The 27,673-nt window shown below is 52.1% G+C and overlaps 1 protein-coding gene and 1 long non-coding RNA gene across 3 annotated transcripts; one reads left to right on the top strand and one right to left on the bottom strand.

Annotated features, from left to right (window-relative positions):
• Positions 1–3,693: 3,693 nt before the first annotated feature.
• Positions 3,694–9,209, bottom strand: LOC124086242 (uncharacterized). 2 transcript variants are annotated; one of them, XR_006849750.2, is made up of 4 exons: positions 6,263–9,209; positions 5,041–6,083; positions 4,616–4,815; positions 3,694–4,495 (listed from the first exon to the last, which is right to left on the bottom strand). It is a non-coding gene; the product is annotated as an uncharacterized LOC124086242 (long non-coding RNA). The 2 variants fall into 2 exon arrangements; XR_006849749.2 differs by having other exon boundaries at positions 5,081–6,083.
• Positions 9,210–9,378: 169 nt separating this feature from the next.
• On the top strand, positions 9,379–12,826 carry Irx3 (iroquois homeobox 3). Its single transcript, XM_046434687.2, has 4 exons — positions 9,379–10,377; positions 10,547–11,669; positions 11,847–11,913; positions 12,386–12,826. Exons 1-4 carry the CDS (start codon positions 10,105–10,107, stop codon positions 12,438–12,440), a joined length of 1,518 nt encoding a protein of 505 aa, XP_046290643.1. The 5' UTR covers positions 9,379–10,104; the 3' UTR covers positions 12,441–12,826.
• Positions 12,827–27,673: the final 14,847 nt, after the last annotated feature.

Raw genomic sequence — 27,673 nt, 5'->3', positions numbered from 1 at the left:
GGCCAGTAAAGAAAATGGGATACTTGGGGCCAGTAAAGAAGGTGGGAAAGATGGGACAGGTGGGCAGAATAGATAAATGTCCCCTTCTCGTCTCCCCATTATTTTGGAGTTCTCCATTGCATTCCTGAGAATGCTTGGCAAATTTCAGGCTCTAAGTGCCCATTCAAATCCACAAACACTGGGTATTCCTACAGGCATGTTGCAGGTCACGAGAATGTGGAGAGAGGACAGTGAGTAAGGGAATGAGCACAGCTTTAGGAAACATGATTCAGTCCATGCCTGGAACATAGTAGGTGCTCATTTAATACCTCCTAAATTGAGTTAATATGAAATTAGACATGTAAGATCGGGGGGCCCATTGTTCCCGAGGTGAAAGTTGTGTTCATGGTCCATCCTTAGGTAACAATTATTCTCAAACCTGTCAGCTTAAAACATGGAGAGCCAACCTTTTCCTTTAAAGGTCAGTTGGTAAGTATTTTAGGCCTGTGGGCTGTGTCATCTTCCTCTGCAGGTACTCAACAGTCACTGCTGCGATAAGACAAAAGCTGCCATAGCTAATATGTACATGAATGGGTAATACCGGGTTCCAATAAAACTTTATTTACAAAACCCAGTGATTGGAAGTTTGCTAACCCTGCCTTTGAACAACGTGCATTATTTCACAGTTTCTGTGGGTCAGGACTCTACGTGTAGCTCAGTTGGGTGCCTCTGGCTCAGTGGTTTCTCAGGGGTTGTCATCCAGTGGTCAACAAGGGCCACAGTCACCAGAAGACTGAGGTGGGACTACAGAATCTGCTCCCGAGCTCACCCGGTGGTTGAAATCACGGAAATAATCCCAGGGATGGAAGGGGAAGCCACCCCAGGATGTGCCATTGGGTTGGCCCTGGGACAGGCACTAGACTCTGCCAGGACCTCCTAAGGAGCTTGGGGCACGCGTTTCAGAAGGGTCTGGCCTGGAATGGAGCAGGAAACATTGAGCCATTTGGTCCCTCTCCTTGGCCAAGGGTGTCACGTGCTGGAAGGGGTCACATGCGTGAGATTCCTGTTGACGTTCCAGAGAGACAAGAGGTGTGCCATGGTGGCTGCTGGCGAGGTCCTGCCCACACCTGCTGGACCAGGGGCTGCGCAGGAGGTGGAGCTGAAAGGTCTGAAGTGGCACAAGAGGGGTCCCCAGAGTGCTCCTCCCCACGGGAAGCCACCCAGCCCTGCCCTGTGGACCTCAAGCATGGCCCCATGATGGCTTTGAGCAGAAGTAGCCAGGGTCCCCTCAAGCAGAGCCTTGAGAGCCGCTGAGGGCTTCAGCGTGCCCTCGTGTGTGGCTGCCGCAGGACGTCCAGCAACAGTCCCCAAGGGAGTGGTCTTTTCAACCTGGATCCCGGGGCAAAGAGAACATGTGTCAGAGCCACAGCCAGCAACCTGTGAAGTGGGGGGTGACCGTCGGCCATGAGGACGTGAGGGTGGTTTGCTGCCGTGGCCACGCCCGGCCTCACCTGATGGATTGATTCAATAACTGAACCTAAAAAGAAAGTTGAAATCACACCAGACGGTTAAAAAGTGGGGGCGTCGGCCCCAGGATGGCCGTTTTGTGACCTCTGTCTTTGAAACGCAAAAATCCTATCTCCTGTCACCTCACCTTGTCCGTCAAGGTTGCCAGGGCTGCTGTCTCAAGTGAACTCATAGTGGGTGGCTCAACCCAACAGAAATATATTCTCTCGTGGTTCTGGCACTAGAATCTGAAATCAAGGTATCCACAAGGCCACGCTGTCCCTGAAGGTGACAGAGGAGACATCTTCCGGCCCTTGCTAGCTCCTGGTGGCTGCCACCACCCTCGGCAGCCCTTGGCTTACAGCTGCACCTCCCCAGTCTCTCCCTGTCTTCAGCTGGCTGTCCTGCCCATGTCCCCAGCTTTTTCTCATAAGGACACTAGTCATATTGGATGAAGATCCTACTCAAGTATGAGGTGGAACTCCAGCAAAAGTCTGACCTCAGCCAGTCACAACTGCAGTGGCCCAATTGCCAGAGGCGTGTACATTCCCAGGTTCTGGGGAGGTTCTGGATTTGAAGACACTGCCCAAGCCTGCATACTCAGACTTACTGGTTGTGTTGGTTCGTAGAACCTAATGGCCCTGCTTCATTTCCTGTTTAGAACTGATCACTCCACCAGAAGACAGATGAATTAGAGCAAAGCTCCGTCTAGCTCACCGTTCCACGCCAGCCCCTCGCACAGCTTGAGGCACCAGGGTGTCCTCCCATAAAAATTTCTTGCAAAGAGGAAGAAAGAGAAGAGAAGAAACAGACTTTCTGCTTTGACATGTTTAAGATGGTGCAGAGGAACTGAGAAGGGGCTGGGGCTAAGGACGGGGAATCCAGAGAGTGGGACCTTTGAGCTCATAGTTGCTGCAAGGCCACCCTTTCTATTCTCTCTACAGAGGCTTGAGAAGAGGCCCTGTTGGGACAGAGCTCCTCATTTCCCAGGTGCCCCTACAAGTCTACCTTCAACCTTGCTCCACCCCAGAAAAGCAGCCACCAGTGAACTAGGAGGGGGCCAAGAGGAAAGGCAGGAGAGGAAGCTGAAGGCCCAGACTTGGTCAGGTTCTGCACCATGTCCTTCCCACAGGAGGGGGGAGCTCTGTGTACCCACGAGGGTGTCCCATTCCTGCAACTGGGCCTGAGAATCAGGGCTGACAAACCCAGTCCACACTGAGAGGAGTGGACCCAAGTGGAGACTGGATTGTGTCCAGGTGAATGGGCAGCTGCTGCCATGAACTTCAGAGGACTGCTCTCAGAAAAGAGTCTTCTATGTGCAAATGAATGCTGAGATCTAAATATTTAAATAGGTTTTAAAATAGAATTCAAGCAATTCAATCAATAAGTAGGCAGAGGGGGGTGGGCAGGGGGAGCCACTATGGAAGCCAAAAAAGAGGGTGTTCCCAGAGGTAACCCTTGATTGACAGCCTCTTGTGTAATGCAATTCCTGATTGTCTTGAAGAATCTGAAATTTCCAGTGTGGATCAGATCAAGGCAGGACACTAATCCACAAGCTCATGCACATGAACTGAACCCCCCCAAAAAAGCAGATCAGAGGCAGGTAGGCCTCAGCCAACCAAAACAACTTCTTGCCTTCCTCCGGTCCGTTCTCTGGGAGAGAAAATAGATCCTTGACCCTAGTGATATTTTTTTGCCCAGCTCCTCTTCACACATTTACTTAAGTGTAAAGATTGAGGGGAAGGGGAATCCAGGTGTCCTGGCTTCCCTTTCCTTCAATCAAACCAGGGGCCATTCTTCCAATAATCCTTCTTCCCAAATCCCCAAAGGACCCTGATCTTCCTCCCAAAGGAATCAAGATTAAGAATACCAGACTGAGTTCCAATCTGGGCTTTGTCCAGCTCCCACAGCTGCACTGGTCCAATCCCTAAGACTAGGGCTAGGTCATACCCCAACTTTGCACAAAATTATGCAAATTAGAGAAAGGTATTTTTCCACCAGTGTAGCTCTAAACCAAGACACACAATTTAGTAATCCCAGAAAGGCTGACTTTAGACCCTCTTAGCCCCTCTATAAAACCGTACATAGCCACCCTGTGTAGTCTCTCCCTTGCAAGCCTATTGCAAGAATTAATTGTGATACTGTTTTAAAATGCTTAACACAATTATGTGGTAAATAATAATAATAACTCAGTATGTTATGCTTTAATCTTAATTTATTTACACAATCTTCAACAGAATAATACAGGCAAATCCCAAAGCAGGGCTGCTCTTGGGAACCCCAATATGACTTGAGATAGTGAGGGCAGAGAATTAAATGAATACTGAAGGGTAAGAAGTATCCCCTTTTCAATGTTCTCGTTTCTTCCTAGAAAGATTCACTATTTTACACCTCAGCACTTGCTAATGATACATACATGCTCTTGAACCCCTAGAAGTCTTTCCCAAGCAAGTCTGGGCAAAATGTATGAATAGTGCTTGATTTTTAGCTCTTTATCTTCTACAATTTCCTTTTCTGGTGACTAACAGCTCTTTTTATTATTTTAATTTTTTTTTACAGTCATACCAATAGTAGTATCAACTCTTCATCCAAAAAATACATATTTGAGTTTTTAAAATGACCTGATTTAAGGAAAAATGTTAAGTCAATAGAGTAGAGGTGGTAGCAAAAATTTGAAGTTGGGGAAACTTGACCTCAGGCAATTCCAGGCAAGGTCAGACCTTTACGGTTTTTCTTTGGAACCGGGAACTCTGACTCCCCTGACAGGGAGCAGGAAGGAACACGGGGTTAGAGCAAACGCTTCCTGTCCAGGGTCCTCTGCGCGACAGTGTCTAGAACCAGGCTCTTAGCTTCGGATTTTCTCAGCAACTCACGTCGGTTCCCTTGGTCTCAGCTCAGTTTGCGCCTTGGCTCTGATAAACCTTCACTTTGGGAGGTGCACCTGGGTCAAGGGTCCCGAGTTCGGCCAACCTCAGGGAAGGACCTCTGCTCTTGGAGACCGAGTCTGGCTCTGTTGGGGAGAAGCCCAGAATGGAACCGGCTCCCGACCCCAGAAGGGTCCTGGGAGCACCATCCCTGGTCAAGCCACGCCAATGCGCCCTCTAAGAAGAGGAACGAGCGGAGCACCTACAGGTTGAGGCTGTGTTTGATCCCGCGATGTGTCACCCGGAATTGCAAACAATTTATTGCCAATAGACGACGTTGTCAGGCGCTAATTTCCCGGTGGCGCTCCGTCACAGGCCTCTAAACGCCAGGGGAGGGGCTCAGAGGCCGCTGGGCGGAGAGCGCGGAGGAGCCACGGCGAGCCAGGCGGGGGTTCCCATAACGAGGCTATAATGAGGGGAGCAGGGCCCGCCTTTGTGGCCAAGCCGGCGAAGGCCGGGCCCCGCGCTCGGCGAGGTCACTTCCTCCCCAGGGCCCCGAGCGCCAGGGGACAGCTGCCGCCGCCAGGGCCGGTACCCACAGCGGGGCTCTTTGGGGTCCGCACCACCCTCGCCCACTCCAAACTGCGGCAGGAAAAGCAGCGCCACGCTACAATGCAAACGTGCTCATTACCATAGCCTCAATATGCAGGAAGAAAATGCGCGATTCTCACCGAGCCCCGTCACCCGGCTCTGGCCTCGGTATCCAATAAGGCGACATATTCATCTCCCGAGAAGACGAGGAGGGGGCGCCAGGGAGGCAGCCGCTGAGAGGAGGAGAAAGGAGGGGACAGATCCTGGAGAGGGAGAGAAGAAGGGACAGACACCGAGAGGAGAACCCGACAGGGACCGAGAAATTGAGGAAGGAACTAGGGGAGGGTTAGGGTGAAAGACGGAGAAAAGAAAGATGGTCAAACGCAGGTGTGGGGGGGACACCATCACCAGGAGAGGGAAGCAGGGACAAAAGAGGAGAGAGCCGGAGCCGGATGGAGAGAGGCCAACTAAGTGGCCCTGAGAAAAAGTATAAAACCGAACAAATTAGGGAGCCGAAGAAAGACCAAAAGAATGACCTAGAAATCAAATATCCAGACAGTGCGAGAGACGGAGGAACACAAAGGAAGGGAGGGAAGCGAAACTGCAGGTGGGAAAACAGTCGATCCTGAAGAGGGAAAGAAAAATAAAATTATTCACGCTAAGGTCCGGGGTTTTCGATCTAGGCCATCGGCCATCGTCTGGGGCGCTGCACATCGCGGGCCTCGCCGAGACCCAGGGGAGTGGGCCGGTCGGGTGGCTCGGGGGCGGAGCAGAGCCGCAGGAGACCCGGTGGCCGGCCTCCCTCCTCTCCTTGGGCGGCCTGGCCGCTGGGGAGAGCGTAGGCCTGGCCCGGGGCCCACCCGGCGCTTCGCGACCCGCTGCCGCTGCGGCCATTCCGGTGGGCGGCCTCTCCCGAGCAAGAGAGCGAAGTTGGCAAAGTTTCCCCCAAAGTTTCCCGGTCACTTCTCCAGACACCGGGAAGGCCTCCGAGGCCCTGGCAGCTGGTAGGGAGCGGCAGCATTTTCCGGGGTGGCTCTGGATCCCCTGACCCGCGCCTCCTGGGATGCTCCGAGTCCGGATTCCTGGCCAAATACGAATTCCTCCCGGTGCGATGCCAGTCCACGCACTGGGTCCGTGTGGCTGCTAATAGCGGAGAGAGAGAATGCGAAAGAGAGAGAGAGGGAGAGAGGGAGAGAGAGAGGGAAGGAAAAAAATATCCTAAGCTCAATTTAAGTCTCATGGAAAGGGCTTACAACTGTAATTAAATCATTAAATTCTTGTCTACGCTTCACAGAGCGGAGAGAAATTAACTTCCCACCAACCTCATTTTCTATTTGAACATGAAATAATGATTTTCTGCCCGTCTAATTACAAAGCCAACATCTGATCAAGCCAGCATCCAGAGGGGATTATCGCATGCACGAGTATTAGACCTCATTACCAGCTTGAGTGCAAAATTATTACATCTTGTAATTGGATGGTGAGATTTATATACAGATCGGCCCGGTTTCTGTAAGATTGTAATTACAAGCTTCGTTGGTTAGCTACTTATCAGAACTTTGCAGGAAAACAAAACAAATGACTGAGGAAAACGAGCATTTCATTAACCTGTAACCCGAGCGCGGGGGGAGGGAGCGGTGGGAGCGCGCGCCCGCGGCGTCTGCAGGAAGCCCAGGGATAGCCAGCCTGCACTGCCGCCGGGGGACTCCGGGCCTTGGGAAGAAAGGACAGAAGATGGGCCTCGGCGGGGAAACACAGAGCTACAGGGGTTCCCCGCCACCCAGACGCGCGCGCACCGCGGGGCTGGGCGAGGAGGGGGCAGGAAAGGGGCCTCGGTGGCTCCAAGCTTGTGTGCAGTGCGCGAAGCAGCCCCTGAAACTGGTGGGCCTCAGGCCCAGGGTACACGTCGGGCAGCGGCTCCGGGTACGCGTCCAGCGCACACTGCTGGGTGCGCCACGTGTGTGCGACTGACACCCTTTCGGTACACTCCCTGCGCCCTGGGCTGTGTTCCAAGAACGTCCGCAGCGAGTCTCCACAGCGCTTTGTGCGTTAGGAATACTGGAAGAAGGAGAGAGATGATCGAGAAGCTTCTGCGTGCGGCGAGTTTGTGCGCGCTGTCTTTTCCAAATCAACTTCCCGTGCACCTGCTTTTCCTTGCTATGCGAGAGTATCACTCTGACCTAATCTCTTGGATTAAAAATCCCTGGAAAATAATCGGCTGCCCGCGGACCCACGAGTTGAGTCCGGATTCGGGTTCCACCAGCACGGTCCAGTTGAGGGACCAGCACCACGTCGGGGCTCCTTGGAGATGCTGAATCCCGAATGGGGGGTGGGGTGCGTATTTCAGGGCCTGGCCAAGAATATTCCCAGGTGGAGACCAGGGTAGCCAGGGAGGTGGCTTCTGCTCCCTGGGGCTCCTGGAGAGATGTAATTAAGCAAGATTCTTGGGTTCTTGTCCTGGTGTGAAGGTTCACCCTCTGGGCCGGGGGCGGGGGGCACCCCGGCGTGGCTGGTTCCTTTTAGCAGTCTGCCCTCTCCGGGCCCTCTTTCCCCACGCAGCTGGGTCATTAACTGGTTAATGCGGAAGGAGCATCTCCGAGGCTCATGATTACTTTAAATATCGGGCGTTTCACCCTGGCACTTAACAGTGCAACCCCCGTTCTCCCAGCTCAGAATCTTTCTCCCACAGCCCTCCTGGTCTGGTGCCACCACGCCCTGCAAACTCTAGGATTTCGGGGCTGTGGAACCTCAAGGTCTGCACCTAGAACACACCCTGGGGAATGTTACCCCTGATTTTGCAACCCTAAGATTTTTCGTGGGAAGGTGAGCCCAAGATTCCCTATGACATTCTCTGGAAGGTTTAACTGGAAACGAAATCAGGCGCAGGGGAGACATTTCAAGACCACGGAGCTGCCCCTGATGTCGCCTCCTTCGGCAAGGTTCACCTAAAGCCAACACCTAGCATCAGGCAGAGGCGCAGGACAGAGGATAGGGAAGCAGTTCAGACCCAATTGGGGAAGACACCAGTTTCCCCCCATGGAATCCTAAACCTGGTCGTCCCCGAACTTTCTTTTGTCTTTTCGCTCATTATTCTTGGCGTTCGAATCCGCGGAAGTCATCTGCCAGTCGGAAGAAAGTGGCAGGAATGGGGGTGGGTTAAGAAGAAACTTTTTATTATGTAACTGAGTCCCCAGAGCAGCAGTGACCAGAGACAGCGGGGGCCGAGACCCTCGGATCCCTCCACTCCAGTGGAATTTGGATTCGATTCCTTGATCCATCAGTGCCGGGTGGCAGCTTTCCGCCTTCAAGCTGAGGCTGGCCACTCCAAGGCAGAGTCGCCGCCCCCCAAGTTGTCCCCGAGGCACGACCGCCTCAGGCCAGGCCCGTGCGCGGGTCGCCGCCGCGGCCTAAGGCACTTAGTCCCGAGCCGCAGCAGTTTCGGGCATTTCAATGCCTTTCTTGACGGTACGCCCTAATCCGTGAAGGTGGGCGCCTGAATACTGATATTTCAAGTTTGATTTAGGAAATTCTCCACCGCACAACCCAAAGTCTTGCCTCCCATCCCCCCACCCCTCCCCGGCGGTGGGAGGATCCTTGCAGAAGGAAAACGGGTTGACGCAGGAACCTGGGAGCGGGGAAAGGGCTAGTGAAACGAGGATCTCGACAGACCCCAAAAATGCCAATAGAGAAACTTCTCGAAGTACTCTCTGAAAGTTCTTGGGCCCTCGGACGTCTGGCTCCCTGTTCCTCCCCTCTTCCACTCCTTCTGGCTCTACTGATTCTTCGCGGCTCTCTAAGACCTCCGGAGTGTCCACCCTTTGGCCACCGAGCCCAGCCCGCCATTTCCAACAGGGATTTCGCACCCCGACACCCGGGAGGCGTTAATGTGGCAAATTGCACTGTTTGGTCCTCCCGGGTGGAGGGTTGACTCCCCACCCCCTGGGCAGTGAGATGGCCTTTAAAAACGCCTTCAGGACGCACTCCCTCACCCCTCAAGCACTCTTCTCCCTCCCTCCCGACCGCTCCGAGGCCGGGAGTCGAAAGGTGCGAGCTGAAAAGGGGCCCTGGGCAAAGAAAAACCGGGGGTCTCCCTTGGCCCAGGGTCCGGACCCGACCCGGGCCTGTCGCTGTGGCTGGGGAAGAAACGCCGAGGAGCCGGAGGCGGGGAGGGGCGAGCTGACCCAGTCCTAACCCGCGTCCCAGCGCCTCTCGCTCCCCCTCCCGGCGCAGGCAGGAGGGGGCGGGAAGGGACTCGCTGCGCCCCGGCTCCCGCCCCGCCCCGCCCCGCGCGCGGTATCCGCGGGGGTGGGCGGCCTCGCCCGTAAGGCGCCCAGGCGATTGGCGACTCGGCGAGGAGACGCCAGGAAAAGTCGAATAAGAGGGCGAGACGTCAGACCCGAGATTTGGGAAAGGGTGAGGGAGGGGGTGGAAGGGCGGGGACGGACACACAGACACGGACGCGGACACACACCCCCCGCGCGGCGCCCAGAGTGTGGGCAACTTTAGGCCGCCTTAGACCAGGGCGCAGAAAGGCCAGGAAGGTCGGAGGAGGTGGTGCGCGTGAGCCAGGGGAAGGGTTTAAGAGAGGAGGGAGAGAAGAAAAAGTGAAGGGAACAAAAAAGGGGGAAAAGCAATACGGAGCCAGGGAAAGAGAAGAAAAAGGAGAGGGTTCCTAGCGTCCAGGACAGCGGAGGAGCGGAAGCGATCCTGGGGGAAGAGGCGCAGCGCGGGGAGGGGAGAGGAAGGGAGAGGAGGGGGAGTGAAAACTAGAGGAGGGCGAAGGAAGCGAGGCGCGACACTGCTCGCGGAGAGGAGGGCAGTGAGGAACGCCGCGCTGGGAGAGGCGGCTCCGGCGGCCGAGAGGAGGGAGCGCGGCGCAGAGAGGAGGGGCTTGCGGCCCCGTAGAAATGTCAATCAGAGCCCGGAGCCCGGGGAATCTCCGCCAATCTGTTCGGACCTGACCTGGCTCCTCGCCGCCGCCGCCGCCGCCGCCGCCGCCGCCGCGGAGCAGATCAATAGGGGAACCCGGAGCGCCGCGCAGAGCGGGAGGTAGCGCGGCCCCAGCTCGGCCCAGCCCCCGATGCGCGCCGGAGCCCGCGGGCGGCGCTGAGCAGGGCGGCCCCGGGGGCCGGGCCCCCTCTCCGTCCGTGCCCCGCGGGCCACCATGTCCTTCCCCCAGCTCGGATACCAGTACATCCGCCCGCTCTACCCGCCCGAGCGCCCGGGAGCTGCCGGCGGCGGCGGCGGCGGCAGCGCGGGGGCCCGGGGAGGACCCGGCTCGGGAGCCTCGGAACTGACCGCCTCTGGGTCCCTATCCAACGTGCTCTCGTCCGTGTATGGGGCGCCCTACGCTGCGGCCGCTGCTGCCGCCGCCGCCGCCCAGGGTTACGGCGCCTTCCTGCCCTACGCCGCGGAGCTGCCCATCTTCCCGCAGCTGGTAAGAGCTGGAGGAACCCGGGAAAGAGGGTTGGAGCTAGGGCGCCGGGCGAGGTGAGCGCGCGGGAGTAGACTACCGGGGTCCGGGCCAGGAGGGTGGAGGCAGCGACTGTTGGAGCTCACCCGCGCTCCCTACGCGCGTGTCCCCTTCCTTTTCCATGTGTGTACAGGGCGCTCAGTATGAGCTGAAGGACAGCCCTGGGGTGCAGCATCCGGCCGCGGCCGCAGCGTTTCCGCACCCGCACCCCGCTTTCTATCCGTATGGCCAGTACCAGTTTGGGGACCCGTCCCGTCCCAAGAACGCCACCCGAGAGAGCACAAGCACGCTCAAGGCCTGGCTCAACGAGCACCGCAAGAACCCCTACCCCACCAAGGGCGAGAAGATCATGCTGGCCATCATCACCAAGATGACCCTCACCCAGGTGTCCACCTGGTTCGCCAACGCGCGCCGGCGTCTCAAGAAGGAGAACAAGATGACTTGGGCACCCCGCAGTCGCACGGATGAAGAGGGCAATGCTTACGGGAGCGAGAGGGAGGAGGAAGACGAGGAGGAGGACGAGGAAGATGGCAAGCGCGGGCTGGAGCTAGAGGAGGAGGAGCTCGTGGGGGAGGAGGAGGACACGGGGGGCGAGGGCCTGGCAGACGACGACGAAGAGGAGGAGATCGATTTGGAGAACTTAGACGGCACGGCTGCAGGGCCTGAGCTGGCCTTGACTGGGGCAGCGCGCAGGGACGGTGACCTAGGCCTGGGACCCATTTCGGACTCCAAACATAGCGACTCAGAAGACAGCACCGAGGGCTTGGAGGAGCGGCCGCTGCCAGTCCTGAGTCTGGCCCCAGCGCCACCGCCAGTGACCGGGACTCCACCATCTCCGCCCTCGCCTCCCACCGGCCTTGACCCCTGCGCACCGGCACCGGCTCCCTCCTCTGCCCTGCAGAAGCCCAAAATCTGGTCCCTGGCCGAGACGGCCACGAGCCCGGACAACCCACGCCGCTCGCCTCCTGGCACGGGATGTTCTCCTCCTGGGGCGGCGGTCGCACCCCCGGCTCTACAGCTTTCTCCCGCAGCAGCCGCTGCCGCCGCCGCGGCTCACAGACTGGTCTCGGCGCCACTGGGCAAATTCCCGGCTTGGACCAACCGGCCGTTCCCAGGCCCGCCGCCCGGCCCACGCCCGCACCCTCTCTCCCTGCTCGGTTCGGCCCCTCAGCACCTGCTGGGACTTCCCGGAGCCGCTGGTCACCCGGCTGCCGCCACCGCCTACGCTAGACCCACGGAGCCCGAGGGCGGAACAGGTGACTGCGGAGCGCTGGGCTCAGCGGGAGGGGGTTCTGGGAGACCCGATCTGGGGATGGACAGGGCTCTGGGGGGGCCAGGTGCTTTTCTTTCCGCTCCGCGTCCGGCTCCCGCGCTCTGGCGCCGGAACCCAGCGTTCTAAAAGCCCTCTTTTTCCCTCTCTTCGCTTCTCTCAGATCGCTGTAGTGCCTTGGAAGTGGAGAAAAAGTTACTCAAGACAGCTTTCCAGCCCGTGCCCAGGCGGTAAGAGACCCCGAGCTCGGTGGGGTGGGGAGCCGGAGGCGGGAGGAGGAAAGAAGGCCGAGCCTTACGCACAGCTTGTTGCCCCAGGGGGAACCTGGCCGAGAAGTTTTTTAAAAGGGAACAAAATGCACTCCACTATCACTTCTCACAGCGCAGAAACCGCTGCCAGTTCCAGCCCAGGCCCCCGGGTGCGGCCTGCGGATTTAGAGCTGGGAACCCTAAGCTGGCCGGGCAAACAGGCCCCTAGAACTAGCGGCCTCCCAGTGAGGCCCACTTCTTCCTGACCTTCGGGTCTAGCGCCTTCGGCCTGTCTTAATAGTTTAACCCCCAACACACACATCTCCGCTGAACAGGATTACCCATTAAGACACCTCCCCGGCCCAGGCCCCAGCCCCAGGTAGGGTGTGTCCGCCCTAGGCGACCTCCGAGTCCCTGTATCTCACCTCCTTTGCTCCCACCAACTCTCTTCCAGGCCCCAGAACCACCTGGATGCGGCTCTGGTCTTATCGGCTCTCTCCTCATCCTAGTTTCTTTTCTTTTTTTTTTTTTTTAATACTTTTTAAATCGTTGTAATAATTGTAAAAACAACAACAACAACAAAACGCTCTGTATAGTTACAACTTGTAAGCATGTCCGTGTATGAATACCTAAAAAGAAAACTAAACAAAAAAAGAAAAAGAAATAAAATCAGTCCCCCTCATCCCTCCCCAAGTCGCTTCTGTGCCACCCCACATTAACTGCCATTGTCAGGTTGGTTTGTTCGATTGATTTGGGGAGGGGGTGGAGTTTCAGTGAGAATAAGCGTGTCTGACTGTTTTGTATATACAGAAAAATGTACATATGTGTGAACCAAATTGTACAAGAAAGTATCTATTTTTGGCTAAATAAATGAGCTGTTGCCACTTTGACTATACCGGCCCGCCTGCCTCCGGATAGATCTGTTTGGTTGGTTCTTTCGGGTTTGGGGGGATTTCCCCCCCAGTTGTTTGGAGAATCTCCCGAATCAGCGGGAAAGGGGAAGGGAGGTGGTTAGAGAACAGCAATGGCGAAGGAGGCGCCAAAGTGGCGGGACTGGGGGTGCGCCGCAGGCGGGGAAGCGGTGGGAGAAGTACCTGGAGCGCCCTAGATCAAGGGCGGAGGAGACAGGTGGGAAACTGGGCAAGATTTCCTACCAGAAGCTGGAAAACTGGGTCCAATAATCGGTCCACGGAGCAACCGCGGGGCCTTGGAGCCTTCTCTGGTGACTTAGAAGAAAAACTAAGCATCTGGACGCGGAGGACTTAGGCTGGGCGGTTCTGGTCACCCCCTGTTCCCATTCTTGGACAGGCACAATCGAGGTTTTCTCAGTCTTACATACAAAGGCTGTGCAAGCTCCGCTTCAAGGCCTCTTTCCAGCCGCTCTGGACCCTTCAGACGTCTTCTTATAAATGCAAAGTTGTGGATTGGCGGTGTGGGGGGGATATGGAGTGCAAGGGGCCAGGGGTACACAACCTTCCTTCCGAGTGACGGGTGACTGCGCTCCAGTTGAGAGTTGTAGGACCGTGGCGATATCTGTGCGTCTAGACGGGTTTGGGGGGAAACCCAGTGAGATTACCCCAAAATGCCCAGGAAGGGGCAACTTTCTGGGGTCCCGGAGCGGAGTTAGGGGGTCGGGCTGTTGCACCTTTCCAGCCAGGATTCCGGCTGGAGGCGGGTTGGGGGTGGGAGCCAGGAAATTTGGGGCTGGAGCTCCCTCTACAGGACAAAAGGAACGCTCTGCGACTCGCTTCCCTGGCCTCGCCTCTGCAGCCAGGCCAGGCTTCGCGCCCCCTCCGCGCCCTATTTTTCCTCTTTCAGTTTGCCAGCCAATCTTGATCACTTTTGACTTGAAGATGTGGGGAATGCTTGAGAGAGGAACGCCTCCGGGTAGGAAGTAGAGACCGCTTGTTTTTACACCCCTCTACCGATGTTAGTAAATAGGCTGGCCAGATGCGGGGAGCAAGACCTGCAGAGCCCAGAGCCAGGCGGGCGTGGGACCATCTTTCGGGTTCCTGAGGAGGCTTAGGAAGACCTCGTACTCCCAAAGTCACCGAACAAGGCACAGAGCAATGTCATCCACCATTGAAGCTCTGTGGGAGCTGGGGCAGTCCGGAGCGGTCTGGCAAGGATGGGTTTATGCGGGCACAGGTGTTTGAGCTGGACACCTGCACCCAGGATGGGACATTTGGGGTGCAGCAGCGCCCCAGGGGCAAGGGGGAGGGAGTGTTAGGGTAGTGCCAGCCGCACACAGGGCTTTGACCCTGGCAAAGATGTCCTGCAGCTCCTTCAACCTTTCCCCAGAGGCAGGAGACGCCCCCCCCACAGTGCTCCCTCTTGTCCTTAAGGTGTTTCTGTAGTTGGGCACATTTCCAGATCACAGGCCCAGACTGGCCACAGAACCCCCAGGCATAAAACCGGCTGAGCTGGAAGTGGGCAAACTTCAACTTGCCAGGGCTTTGAACCTGAGCTTGGGACCCCAGACCAGGGCTGCAGCCCCTGGTTACTACAATGACAGCCTTTATAAGGCCCACACCTTGCAATCCTCAGCTCCAACCTGACACACTTGATTGGCACACACTGTGCCCCCTTCCCCCGTTTATCTCCTGTGAACCCCTGGGCAGATAATTGAACTCCTCCTGCCCTTATATCCTCATCTGCAAAATGGGAGTCAGGCTACCCGGCAGGGTAGTAATAGTGAAGCTGAGAGAGGAAGCGTCCAGTGCTGATGGGTGGTAGGTGGGTAGTTCCAGAATCTTCCAGAATCTGAGACCCCACTCCTCAGACACCTGCAATATTCTGCCCACCCCACCCATTGGTCACGGGAGTGTCTTCCTTCAGGCAAGCCCAGCTCCACCCAGGGATAAAGGACACTTCCCCAGGCAGGGGCCCAGCGAGGCAGGGAGAGGGGCTATGACAGAGGTCAGGCAGCTTCTCCATTTTGAATATCCAAGGAAGGAAAACTGGGTATGTTCCAAGGAAGGTGGGCATGGAGAGGCTGCACAGAGCTTGACAAGATCTGGTGATAGGTCCCTGGGGCTTGCTCTAGCGAAGACCCTGGAGTTTGGTCAACTTGTCCAGTCATCACGTTGCAGGGACAATGGTCCTTGGATGAAACCAATTTTATCCACACTTCAAGAGCAGTAAATGCACATGTGTGGGGGTGAGTGGGCATACACCTAGAGGAGTCCCTGTATGTGTGAGTGTGCTTCCCTTAGCCCATAGAACACTTGGGCCCTTCAAGTGGCCGCAAACCGACCCCAATAAGATAAACTAATCAGAACAGATTATCATAGTTTCCAACAAGACAAAGAAGAGGAGATGGCTCCCCTTTGCAGCTCTTGTATTTCACTGGGGAGCCAGCTCTCATTTCTTTCCTTCCCCAGACCTCTCCCTCAGCCCACCTCATTCCCTCCTCCCAGGATCCCAGGAACAACTGTCTCCATCTCTTATTGTTGGAGGGAAGGAGGGAGAGAGACAGAGAGAGAGAGAGAATATGAGAATATGGGTATCTCATCCCTGGTCTGATTAAGCTTCAATTAGAAATAAAATATGTCAATCACCTGCCAGGAAGGGGTTTCTGCTGTCGGGGTTGGTTATGCAAAGCACTCCAAGGTGTGTGGGATAATCAATTAGGTCAGAGGAAGGAATGTGTGGCAGGGCTTCCCTCATTATTTGCATGGAGCTGGGTGGGGGTGGTGGGGAGGCTTGCATCACAAGGGCAGGAAGCCAGAGAATAAAATTATCTCCCTAAGTGATCGTCCACCTCTGGGACCAGATGTTAATGGTTTTCAATTGAATTTCTTTTCAGGGGAATATAGGGAGGAAAAAGCAAGGTCCAACCAAAAAGAGATAAGAAAGGAAGGGGTGCTAGAGTCTTGACAACTCGCCCCGTCCCAGGTGTGAGAAGAGGACTGGGCCCCTAGAGGGCAGGCAGGCCCAGAGGCTCCACTCTCCAAGGCCTGCCTGGGTTTGCAGAGTTAGCCAGAGCAATTGAATGCTTGAGTAGAAACTGGATGTCAGATATCTTCTGGTTTGTGTTCATTGGGAGTTTCTTCCAAGACCTTGCTTTTTTATCCTTCTAGAAATATCCTGTCTGTCCTAGAATTTCTGATTGCATCTACTCGCTCACCTTATCCACTCAAAATGGGTGATTGCAGCTATGTAAAAATTGTGTCTGTGTTTGGAGTTAACCTTTCAAAGGGGGTCCTAAATCGTCTACTCTAGGCCCCACTGTAAACATTTGGGAAAATGGAGGGTTGGATTAGACAACTCAACCCCAACAGTGTCCAGAATTAGGCATAAAGAAAAGAAGAATGACTCCAAAGATAAATATGGGGTAAGGGGTGCCGCAGTCTGGCTGCAGCAAAATAACCGGGGGGTGTTATCAATGTACACAACTTGTGTACATTGATACAGCAGGAGTGGGAGCCATTTATTGGAGGACAGGAGCGGTATTTATACATTCCACACAGCTTATCCTAATTAACATAAACTAGATACAGCAGTCAGCCAATAAGAAATCTCCACACTTAATGGCTCGCTGGCGCCACCTCACAAACCACTCCCCCTGGCAAAATACCAGGCGCCATCCTGACTTGTTTACAGACTCTAACAAAGGGGGTCCCATATGTTCACTGGATACTGCCTCCTGATCCTAACTGGCCACCGTCACCTGACTCAGCCAGCCAACCTGACCACATTAAAAATGTCCACCTTTGTGTGACCAGCCTAGCTTTGATGTAGCTGCTGCTTCTCTCTGAAGAGGCCCCAGTCTTTCTATAGACCACCTCCACTGTGGATGGAAAATCTCCATAAACACATCCCTGCTGAGGCAGGACACAGCTGGAAGAGGCATTATGAGCAGAACAGTCTCCTTAACCAGGCAATTTTGTCTCCTCTCCCACCCTGGGGACAGTTGACAATGTCTGGAGGTGACTTGGATGGGGTTGCTAGTGGAATCTCAGGAGCAGAGGCCAGGGATGCTGCTAAAGGCCCTATAAGGTGCAAGACCATCCTCCAACACAGTGAATCAGCACCCTGGATGCACCCATTCTTATCTGATCTCCTAAGCCATTCAGGTCAGGCCTAGTTGGTACTTGAAATACAGAATTACCTGGTCCAAACTGTCAATGGTGCTGGAAGCACAGTGAGTTGAGGAGGGAGAGGTATCTGGAACCACAGCTGTATTGAGAGAATCACTAAAACTAAGCAGAATGGTTTGGTTCTCTAAAAACTTTTGGCCCTGGTATGGGCGGGGGGCGGGGGGGGGGTTGGGGGGGCACAGCAAACAGGAAACTGGGAGCTTGGGAAAAAGTAAGAGTGAATCTCAATCCGGTGGGTGGACCTGGAACCTTCTCTGGTCAGCAGTGAAAGGGAGGGAGTCAGCCCGCAGAAGGACGTCCATCCATCTGCAAAGCTGGGACCTTTCTCCCTTGGATATTGATGTCAGAAGCAGGTTACAGGAAGCTTCTTACAGATGAAGGCTTAAGTCCTGTGGTTTTTTTGCCTCCTAACAGCTGCCACCCTTCAGAGGCTGCTGTGTCCTCTCTGCACATAAGTGGCACTATTTATTTACTTGCTTATTTTACCTAGGGGAGAGGGGGGGTGCCTATCAGGCAGCAGGAGGGAGACAAAGGCAGGTTAGGGCTGACTGGGAGCTGGCCTGGCTGGGCAGGCTGTGACGTCATGGCTTTGTGTGGGTGGGGAGCCCCACATTCTCTCACTGCTAGGCGGCTAACAAGTGGGCCCACAGCCCTGGGGCCTTTGGAGAGCACTCATCTGGCAGATTGGGCTTCTCTCAGCCACTCAGATTTATTTTGCCAAAGTTACAGGGCAATTATGGAAATGCGCCCTTTGAAGCCAGGCTGATTTCTCTTTATTTTCTTCTCCCTGACAAAGCAGAGCTTCCCAGCCTCTGGTGGGCCCCTCTCTCTGTGTGTGTGTCTCTCTCTCCCTCCCTCTCTTTAATAATTCTTAAGAGTTTCCAGGGGTAATGGGGAAAAATCTTTTTAAAGGTGGTAGGAGTGTGTGTGGATAATGTTAATATTCTTTTAATATTTTTGAAGTGGGATTCTGATGGCCAGGAGAGGAGAAATGGATTAGTGACAGCAAGAGGCAGATGACTCCTGCAGGGATGGAGGGTCCCCGCCAGTCTCACCACACCAAGCTGGGTGAGGCCCACCGAGGCTGGCAGGATGACGGGTGGGTAACAGGCTGGCCCAGCTGCCTGGGCCCCTGCAATGGTAGCGCCACAGATTGTTGCCTTAGCTCACACCTGGGAGGAAGAGGCAGTTCAACGGAGCCATGTCCTGGACCTTGTCCATTATTTACCAAAGTAGCATGGAATCTGGAGGCTCCATGTGAATGTCTCTCTCTCTCCTCCCACCCCCTCTGTTTGACTGCTGGGGTGTTGAGAAAAAGTGTCTGGAGCCAGATGGTGTCACCGTGGGCCCCGTTCAGGTCCGTGGAGGGGAGGTCAGCAGCCTGGATTGCTTGGTGTCTGGGCCTCGATTTCTGTTTTTCAAAGTTTTTTTTGGTCATATTTTCATTTCCTCCTTCCTTCCTGTCCTGGGAGTTTGGCTCATTCCTGTGGACAAACACCAGTGGGAAGTCTTGTCACCTCAGGAGCCGACACCAGCCTCAGTTGCCCGTGCAGAGGGGAGGCCGTTGCAGCCCTTACTCCCTTGCCCTCTTGAAAACATAAAATGAAATAAAATGGAGTTAAGGAAGTGTTTATGACATGACAGACCCCATGCCAAGTCCTTCCCATCCATTTTATTCAATATGCGTGGCCTCCTCTGGGAAGAAGCCATATTATCTCCCTTTTGCAGGTGATAAAACTAAGGCTGGGGAAGGGAGCAGAGGGAATAGAGGGTGTGGAGAAATTTCTAGAAAAAACAAAACACACACACACAAAAAAAAAACCAATTAGAAAGGAATAAAAAAAATCAAAGCAAAACATTCTATATGGTACATCACCATCTGAATTACAGCATTACAGCACGTGTGTGTGTGTGTGTGTGTGTGAGATGCTGGGATCAGACCCAGGGCCTCACCCACACTGGGCAAGTCCTCTACCACTGATCTACAACCCCATCCCTCCATTTGGATTAAAAAGGGGAATGTGAATTTATTTGTGCAAGAAACCAGTAAGAATGGTTATGTCAGGGAAAGGACCTGGTGACTTGTTGGGATCAAGGTGGGAGGATTCTTTGCTCCTTTTGACCATGTATTGTTAGCCCTTCAAAAACCCTTGTTTGGGGGGCTGGGGTTGTGGCTCACTGGTAGAGCATGTGCCTGGCACATGTGAGACGCTGGGTTTGATCCTCAGCACCACATAAAAATAAATAAAATAAAGGTATTGCATCCATCTACAAATAAAAAAAAAATCTGTTGGTTTTTAAGTAACATGTTTGTTTGTTTTCAAATGCATTTGTGGGAAGAGAGAGAGAGAGAAGCACCAATTTCTCTGGCTTTCACAGAGGAGTTGAAATGATGCATTCGTGGGGCACCTACAGATACCCATCAAGCACATGTATCTGCAGGACCAAGCTTGTCAGGTGTGGTGGTCCAGGGAGCGGGTCCTGGAATCAGATGGCCTTGGTCCAAACCCTGGTTGCATTACTCCCTGTGTGACCTTGGATACTAACTGCATCTCTCTGAGCTTTGCTCCCTCCTAATGCAGGAAGAGTAATTAGATTATTTCCCTCATGGACCATTGAGAGAATTATGCAAGTTCATTCATGCTCTCAGCAATGTATCATGCATGTATATTGCCTGGTGCATAATGATGACCTAATAAATTATAATCATTATTTTTATTAATTAGAACAACCACCTTAAGCAATAAGCATTATTGCCCCCATTTTATAGATAAGTAAGTCCCTTCTTGGCCACTAGTTCAACATGGCCCATAAATGGTAGAGCCAGCATTCTGACTCAGGCTTTCTGATGGCAGAACACACACCCAGGCCTTCACTGACATTGGACTGGACCACTGTTTTGTGCCTCTGGTGCTGAAGTAGGCAGCCCTGTGGCTGCCATTCCACTTTGTTCCATGCCCCCACCCCATACCTGACCTGTCTTAGGCTCATGGGCCTGACACTCTTGGGTGGGCCAGGATGGGGTGCAGCTCCAGCACCCAGTCTCACTAGATCCCATCCATTTCCACTGTGGAAGACAAGGTGGAAGGGCATCCAAGTGGCTGTACAGAGGAAAGGCTTGAATTTTGAACCTTCTCATTCATTATGTTTTTAAGTAGGACAGGATGAGGATCTCTGTTCACAGCTTTGATTCCTCTCATCTTCAGTCCTGGTGAAGGGGGTTCCAATGTAGGTACACATCATATTTTTGCAGTAGGAGGCCATTCATATTAGCAGGAGAAATGCTTGTCCTCCTAGATCTTTGCTATTCAATGTGTGGTCTCTGGACCAGCAGCATCAGCATCACCCCAGGGGTTTGTTAAAAAGAGATGCCCCGGATCCTTCCCACATCAATCTGCAAGTCCCTAGAATCTGCATGTCCCTAGAAATGTCTGGGTGACATGAGTGCATATTGAAGTATGGGGCATGCTAGTCTAAAGGTTCCCCAGTAAAACTTGTGCACCCCCCAGGACCAGAGCTATCTCTGAGACTTGGGCCTCCATAGGAGATGCAGGATGGAGCTGGGGATGCCAGGATAATGCTGGGGTGGGGAGGTGAGGAAGATGGAGGAAGGAGGGAGGTCAAGAAGAAGAAGGTTCCAAGCACCAACCAAGGCGGATTACTCCAGAACCAAAGATGTGCCCTGCCTCCTTCTCCACATTTTAAACATGTCTGTGAGTAACACTGGGTTCCTAGTGTCCACAGTCTCTGCCCACATGTCCTCCTAGATATTTCACAACATAGCAATAGGGGAGATTAAGTAGAAAAATTTAGGGATTTATTAATAGCAACTGATTTTTTTTTCCTGCATTAGGGATCACATGTGATCCCTATGAAACTCAGGTATATCTCATGCAGAGGAAGAAAAAAAGAGATTGAAAGAGAAGAAGGCAAGAAGAAAGGAAGGAAGGGACAGATAGTGGCTGGCCCTTTGGGATGGACACATCTCCTTCTCCTTCTCCTCCTCCTCCTACTAGGAATGAACCCAAGGATGCTTCACCATTAAGATACATTCCCAGTTCTTTTTATTTTTTACTTTGAGACAGGGTCTTGCTAAACTGCCAAGACTGGCCTTGAACTTGCCATCTTCCTGCTTCAGCGGAGTTGCTAGGATTACCAGGCCACTATTCATCAGGCAATATTTATCACTCAAGGAAACAATGTGAGCCTCCCTCCTGGAGGTTCCAGTCTACTAGAAACAAATAATTTAACAATAAGAATGTGTTACATTTGTTGGCCTATGATATAAACAAGATGCGATGATCATACATGATCAAGGGGAACTTCCCCTAGCCTGGAGTGGGGGGCGGCAGTGGTATAGATAGAATAATGTATTCATGTGCCTGGCTCCTGAGACAGTCTGTAGCACAGCGGGAAATAGGTGGGTCCCAGGCCTTTTCCAATTAGGTAGCCACTAACCACACTTGGCTACTGAGCACCTGACCAGTGAGTGACCAGTCCTAAATGAGAAGTAATGTAAATGCAAAATACATTCTGATTCAAAGACATGGTGTATTGAAAGAGAACTTGAAGGATCCCGATAGTTTCGATTTACATATTGAAATAATATTTGGGGCACATCAGGTTAAATAATATATATTATTAAAATCAATTTTAACTGTTTCTTTATACTTTTTAAATATGGCTATTTGGAATTTTTGGCACATGTGACTCATACTGCATTTTTACTGGGCAGCACTGCCTCCAGGAGACTGAGATGCTAGGAGTCTGAATCTAGCACAACTGCTCAGCTAAGGCACCTTGAGCAAAGAGCCCAGCTGCTCTGAGCCTCAGTATCTTTCTCTATGCATAATGACATCTGGGATTTATTGAGCATGTTGTATATGCAGAGCCTGAGTATCAATCCATTCAGTCTTCTTGAGGCCCTATGAGGTAGATACTGCTGTGCTTACCATTTTGCCGATGGGAAACTGAGGTTCAGAGAGAGGTGACTCACCCAAACCCACATCCCCAGAAAGTGGGGGAAGACAGGATTCAACACAGTTCACCTGGCTCCAGAGCCTCTATTACAAAATCACAGTGCTGCTATGAAGGCAGCAGTGGTACCTTCTCCCCAGGATTGCTATGGTACGCTTGTCAGCTTCACGTCACTGTAACAAACAAGAACCTGATCTAATCAATTTATAAAGAGAAAAGGTTTATTTTGTCTCAGAGTTTGGGAGGTTTCAGTCCACGGTCAGCTGCCCCATTGCTTTGGGGCCTATGGAGAAACAGCTCATCATGGCGAGAAGTGCAGGGCGGAGCAAAACCACACACCTCATGACCAGGATATGAAAGAGCAAGAGGAAGGGAGGGGCTGGAGTCCCAGCATCCCCTTCAGAGGACCTGAGGACATCCCACTAGGCCCCCCTCCTGAAAGGTTCCACACTTTCCACTGGCGTCACTCTTGGGAATAAACCTTTAACACAAGGCCTTTGAGGGGCATTTAAAATCTAAACTGTAGCATATGGAGAATTTTCCCAGAGGGAGTAATGTAGGAAAAACACTTATGGGAGCACCCGGGCCACATAAGTGCTCAGTGATAAGAGTTGACAACAAAGAAGTTTTAATCAAAAATAATATAACAATAATCAGCTGATGGTCTGCTCTGGCAAGATTCACACATTGAGATGCCATAGTAATTATCTATTGCCACATAACAAATTATCCCAAAACCTAGGGGCATCAAACAACAGTTACTATCTCACAGTTTCTGTGCCTCAGAAATTCAAGGTACAGGCTCCACTGGGCCTGGAGCATCTCCTTCCAAGACGGTTCACTCACACAGCTGTGCCCACAACATGGACCTCTCCACACAGCTGCTTGAGCATCCTTGCAGCATGGCAGCCACCGCCCCCAGAAGAGACTCGAAAGACTCTTATGACCTACCTTTGGAGTCTCACTTCATCATTTCTGCAATATCCTACTGCAGTCACACACGTCAGCCCTCTTCAACATGGGAGCAGACTACACAAGGGCACTAAGGAGGAGGGGTTGGAGGCCACCTTGGAGGCTGGCTGCTACGACCACTGGCACATCTGTGAGACTTAAAGCCCCTGTGTTTCCTCTCTAAAAAAAACATGTTCCTGAGGTCCTGAGAGTCTGGATACCTGGATGAAAAGGTCAGAAACCTTGTTTTAACCCACTTAATCCTCACTGAGATCTTATACGGTAGGTACTGAAAATAAAGCAGAAAGCAACCCAGGGATTTGAAAGTGTCAGTACTTTCTCACTCATTCCAACTTCTGCTTCAGTGCTGGGCTCCTTCTCTCAAAACAGTTGCCATGAACTTTGATGACTTAGAGATGGTCATCAGAAGAGGAAGAAATGATTTCTCTTTCAGAGCTTCAGGTGTTAACTCCCTGGGAAGTCCTCTGATTGGTTCAGCTTGGGTCATGTGTTCACTGCTGGGCCAATCACTGTGGCCAGGGTATGTGGCAGCAAGAGGCATTTCCTTGGAGAAAGTAAGGGTGCTGAGCCCCTAAACCCATGATGGGCAGTGATGGATGCATGGATGTCTACTGGACAGGTACAAGAGGAAAACATGGAGGAACATGCATGTACGGGGTGGGGGGTGAAGGAAGATCTGTGGAGAGGTTTGGAGGCAGGTGAGAACAGAGAGTAATCATGGACTGGGGTGTAGCTCATTGGTAGAGCTCTGGCCTAGCATGTCCAAGGCCCTGGATTTGATCCCCAACAACACACACACACACACACACACACACACATGAGCGTGTTCAGTCATTTCACCAAAGGCCAGTCTTGCAGGGCTAGTGACTAAGCAAAGACTGAAATCAAAGGCTCTCAACCTCTCTACCCTTCCTCGGCCTCCCACAGGGCCCTTTAGTGTCTACCGGGTCACACATTGGGGTGGGTATGGGACATGGCACAACCTCTCTAGCTTTCCTACCTGCCTATCCCAAGGGAAGAGGTGGGCCAAAGAACTTCACAACCAGAAGAATCCGAGGTCAGACCTGAAGTCGCCCTCCACGGGAGTTGGCTCTGGGCTTTTGTGCAATTGCTAAGCCCATTTTGGGACACCATCTAAGGGCCTGTGCCTCACTTTTTATCGTAAATATATAGGAATTTGTACTTCCCTCCATGTTTTCCTACTTGCCTTTTTATAAAGGTAGTTTTTCCCTGTGAAGATCTTCAGAGAAGATGAGTAACTCACGGCCCTATTTATCCTGTGACCTTGAGACCTGCTAGGACCCTGTTAGTTTCCACAGAGCTCTTGGCACACAGACTCCAGAAGCTTGGGCACATGGGGTTGGCAGACCTTGGTCCCCAAAGGAGGTGGCAGAGAGCCCAAGTGTTAGAGTGGGGGAGACTCCTGAGGGACCTGTGCTTTGCTTAAAGTCACCAGAACTTTAGAGTTTGACGTCTCCCCTTCTCATTGTCCCTCCATCTCACTTCCACTTTTACACTTGAACCTGAGGTGGCAGATGGACCCTGGGGCTGGGGACTCTCTTGACACTGGGTGCATCTCAGAGCCAAGTATCGGCAAGCACTCCATAGATAGTCACCAAACGCATTGCTGCTTTGGAATTCAGTAAGATCAGAGTTTTCCTAAAGGTATCTTCTAGGTCTTTAGGAGGACCAGTTGCAAATGTTTTATAAAATAAGAACCATTAAACACTAGAAATGTAACTTTATAAAAAGATGTTGATAATTATCAAATGCCACAACTGTTCACATAAAATGATCAATGGAGTAATTATAAGTGAGTTGCCCCGCGCTCAGGTTTGCCAAGTGACAGGGACGTGTCTTCACGTTTTCATTGTCTGAGGTCAGCAGCAGAGTATGGTGTAAAGGCAGCCGCTGCTCTATTTCTAGTGGTCTTGTAAGCTCCCCCTCCACACCTGAGCACTCTGAGAATACCCTCAGCTCCTCCTGACTCCCACCCTAGTACTGAAGCACGCTGGGAACGGTTCACGAGGTCAGCGGGTGAGGTTGGAACTAGGGGGTTGTGTCACAGGCTCATGCTGATTTTCCTAAGATGTGGTCCACGTAGCAGTCAGACCAGGAGGTCTCCACGGCAGGATCTGTCCTCCCATCAGGACCTTTGTGTCCTGGAATACAGCAGAAGAACAGGATGATATGGCCCAGCTGGAAATAGAACCTGGGGAGAGGCCACAGACTCTGCCACTTGCTCCACAGCACGCAGAAGGGCCCGTGCCAAAAAAATACAATCATCCAGAAATGTGGAACCAAGACACTGCAGGAGAGAGGACCTGAGCAGAGAGGGTGGGGGACGGAGGGGACAGAAGGGCTGGCAGAGGTAGAGCCAGTTTCTGGTGCAGGGCCAAAGCCTCTCTCAATGACCAGCGCAGACTGTCTGCAAACCAGAGGCTTCCAGGGAAGTTGTCTTGACTGTTCAGCCTTCCTGGGAAAGAGAGAGGCCTCCGCTATCCAGCAAAACTGTGGGCGGCCAAACTCATTTTGCAGAGGAGGAACCCACCCAGTCTTCTCTTGACACTCTGTGTGTCGAACCTCTTAATCTCCTTGATCCTCACAGAGGACATTGACAATAGGAGCAAAAGATGGTTGAGAACTGGCCTGTGGGGAACCATGTTGGATATTCTTCTTGCAGCCTCTGAGATCATTGGCTCTGGGCTTTTGTGCAATTGCTAAGTCCATTTTGGGACACCATCTAATTTCCAGTCCCCTCTCTGGGTCAGTTACAGAAAAGCTGCCGTTTCTCCTTGATCTAGCAATGCCCTGGAGGTACAAGACATGGTCATTAGTGACAAGTTTGGGACATCTCTGAATTGATATGAGTACCTCTAACCCTGAGAATGGGCATAACACACACCAATGTGTTGGTGCGGCATTTGAAATATTGGACAACCGCGACCTCCCTAGCCTCAGAACTGGCCGGGTTCTTAGGTCTCTTGCTACATCGGGCACTGTCAGGTCAATTTGAGACATGGAAATATCCAGGAGGTCCCAGGGAAGGGCCAGAGAGGAGAGGACACTTGATTTCAGGGCAGCACTGCCGCAGTCCGGCTGGCTGGGCAAAATAACAGGGGGGTGATGAGCAACTTGTGTACATTGATACAGCAGGAGAGGGAGCCGTTTATTGTAGGACAGGAGCAGTATATATATATTCCACACAGCTTATCTAATTAACATAAACTCGATACAGCAGTCAACTAATAAGGAATCTCCACACTTAATGGCTCGCTGGCGCCACCTCACAAACCACTCCCTCTGGCAAAATGCCAGGCGCCATCCAGACTTGTTTACAGACTCTAACACAGCACAATTTACCAGTGGGCATGGAACTATTTCTATATTCTAGAAACAGAAACAGCTATATGTTTACGAACCAAGGAATGAAACCAGACCCCTTCCTCACACCATATGCAGAAAATTATAGTCTATTATTGGCTTAACTAACAGAACTAAAATTATAAAAATCTTAGAATACAGGTACAAATCTTTGTAGTCTTAGGCCAAGTAACGCCTTAGACATGGTATGAAAAACACACACCCTTTGGATAGGGCAAAGGGGAGGGAAGGAAAGGGAGGGGGCTTGGGGGTAGGAAAGATGGTGGAATGAGATGGACATCATTTCCCTAGGTACATGTATGAAGACACGAATGGTATGACTCTACTTTGTGTACAACCAGATAAATGAAAAATTGTGCTCCATATGTGTACTATAAACTGAAATGCATTCTGCTGTCATGTATAACAAATTAAAACAAATCAATTAATTAATTTTTAAAAAGCACTCTCAAAAAAAGGAAAAGAGAAACATCAAAATGTAAAACTTACATGCTATGAAGGATATCATCAAGAAAGTAAAAAGGTAACCAACAAACGGAAGAGAATATTTGCAAAGTATATATCTGAAAAGAGAATTGTATACACCACATACACAAAGAACTATTGCAACTAGTAAATGAGTAAACTATTACAATTTAAAAATGGACAAAGGATCTGAATAGATATTTCCCCACAGAGGTTAGACCAACGGCCACTCAGCATGTGAAAGGTTGCTCAACATCATTAGACAAATTAGAGAAATGTGAATTAAGACCACACAACAAGATACTACTTTACAGCCATTAACATGGCTATAATCAAAAAAACAGAAAGTAACAAGTGTTGATAAATATGCCTAGGAACTGTAGCTTATACCATGTTGATGTGGATGTAAAACAGTACAGCCCCTTTGAAAAACAGTTTGATGGTTATGCAAAATATTAACCATAGGCCAGGCATAGTGGCATATGCCTGTAATCCCAGCGGCTCAGGAGGCTGAGGCAGGAGGATTGCAAGTTCAAAGCCAGCCTCAGCAATAGTGAGGCACTAAGCAATTCAGTGAGACCCTATCTCTAAATAAAATACAAAAAGGGCTGGGGATGTGGCTCAGTGGTTGAGTGCCCCAGAGTTCAATCCCCAGTAACCGCCCACCCCAAAAGAAATTAACCACAGTCTCTATATAACCCCAAAACTCTACTCCTAGGTATGTCCTCAAGAGAAATGAAAACACATCAACGTCAAAAATTGTACATAGGTATTCATCCCAACATTATTCATAGAGGCCAAAAAGTGGAAATAACCCAAGTGTTCATCAACAGAGAAATGGA

The sequence above is a fragment of the Marmota monax genome, unplaced genomic scaffold (genome assembly GCF_021218885.2).
Source record: "Marmota monax isolate L192 unplaced genomic scaffold, Marmota_monax_Labrador192_F-V1.1 WCK01_AAM20220418_F8-fsc00024, whole genome shotgun sequence".
In the NCBI taxonomy this organism is placed as follows: domain Eukaryota; kingdom Metazoa; phylum Chordata; class Mammalia; order Rodentia; family Sciuridae; genus Marmota; species Marmota monax.
Note: the sequence above shows the minus strand (reverse complement) of the source record. Positions and strands in the feature narration are given on the sequence as shown.

Excerpts from the sequence above, each read along its gene's own strand:
- Irx3 (XM_046434687.2), top strand. The coding sequence starts at position 10,105 with ATGTCCTTCCCCCAGCTCGGATACCAGTACATCCGCCCGCTCTACCCG. Across the intron at positions 10,378-10,546 it reads TGCCCATCTTCCCGCAGCTG|GGCGCTCAGTATGAGCTGAA; the intron begins GTAAGAGCTGGA and ends ATGTGTGTACAG. Across the intron at positions 11,670-11,846 it reads GGAGCCCGAGGGCGGAACAG|ATCGCTGTAGTGCCTTGGAA; the intron begins GTGACTGCGGAG and ends CGCTTCTCTCAG.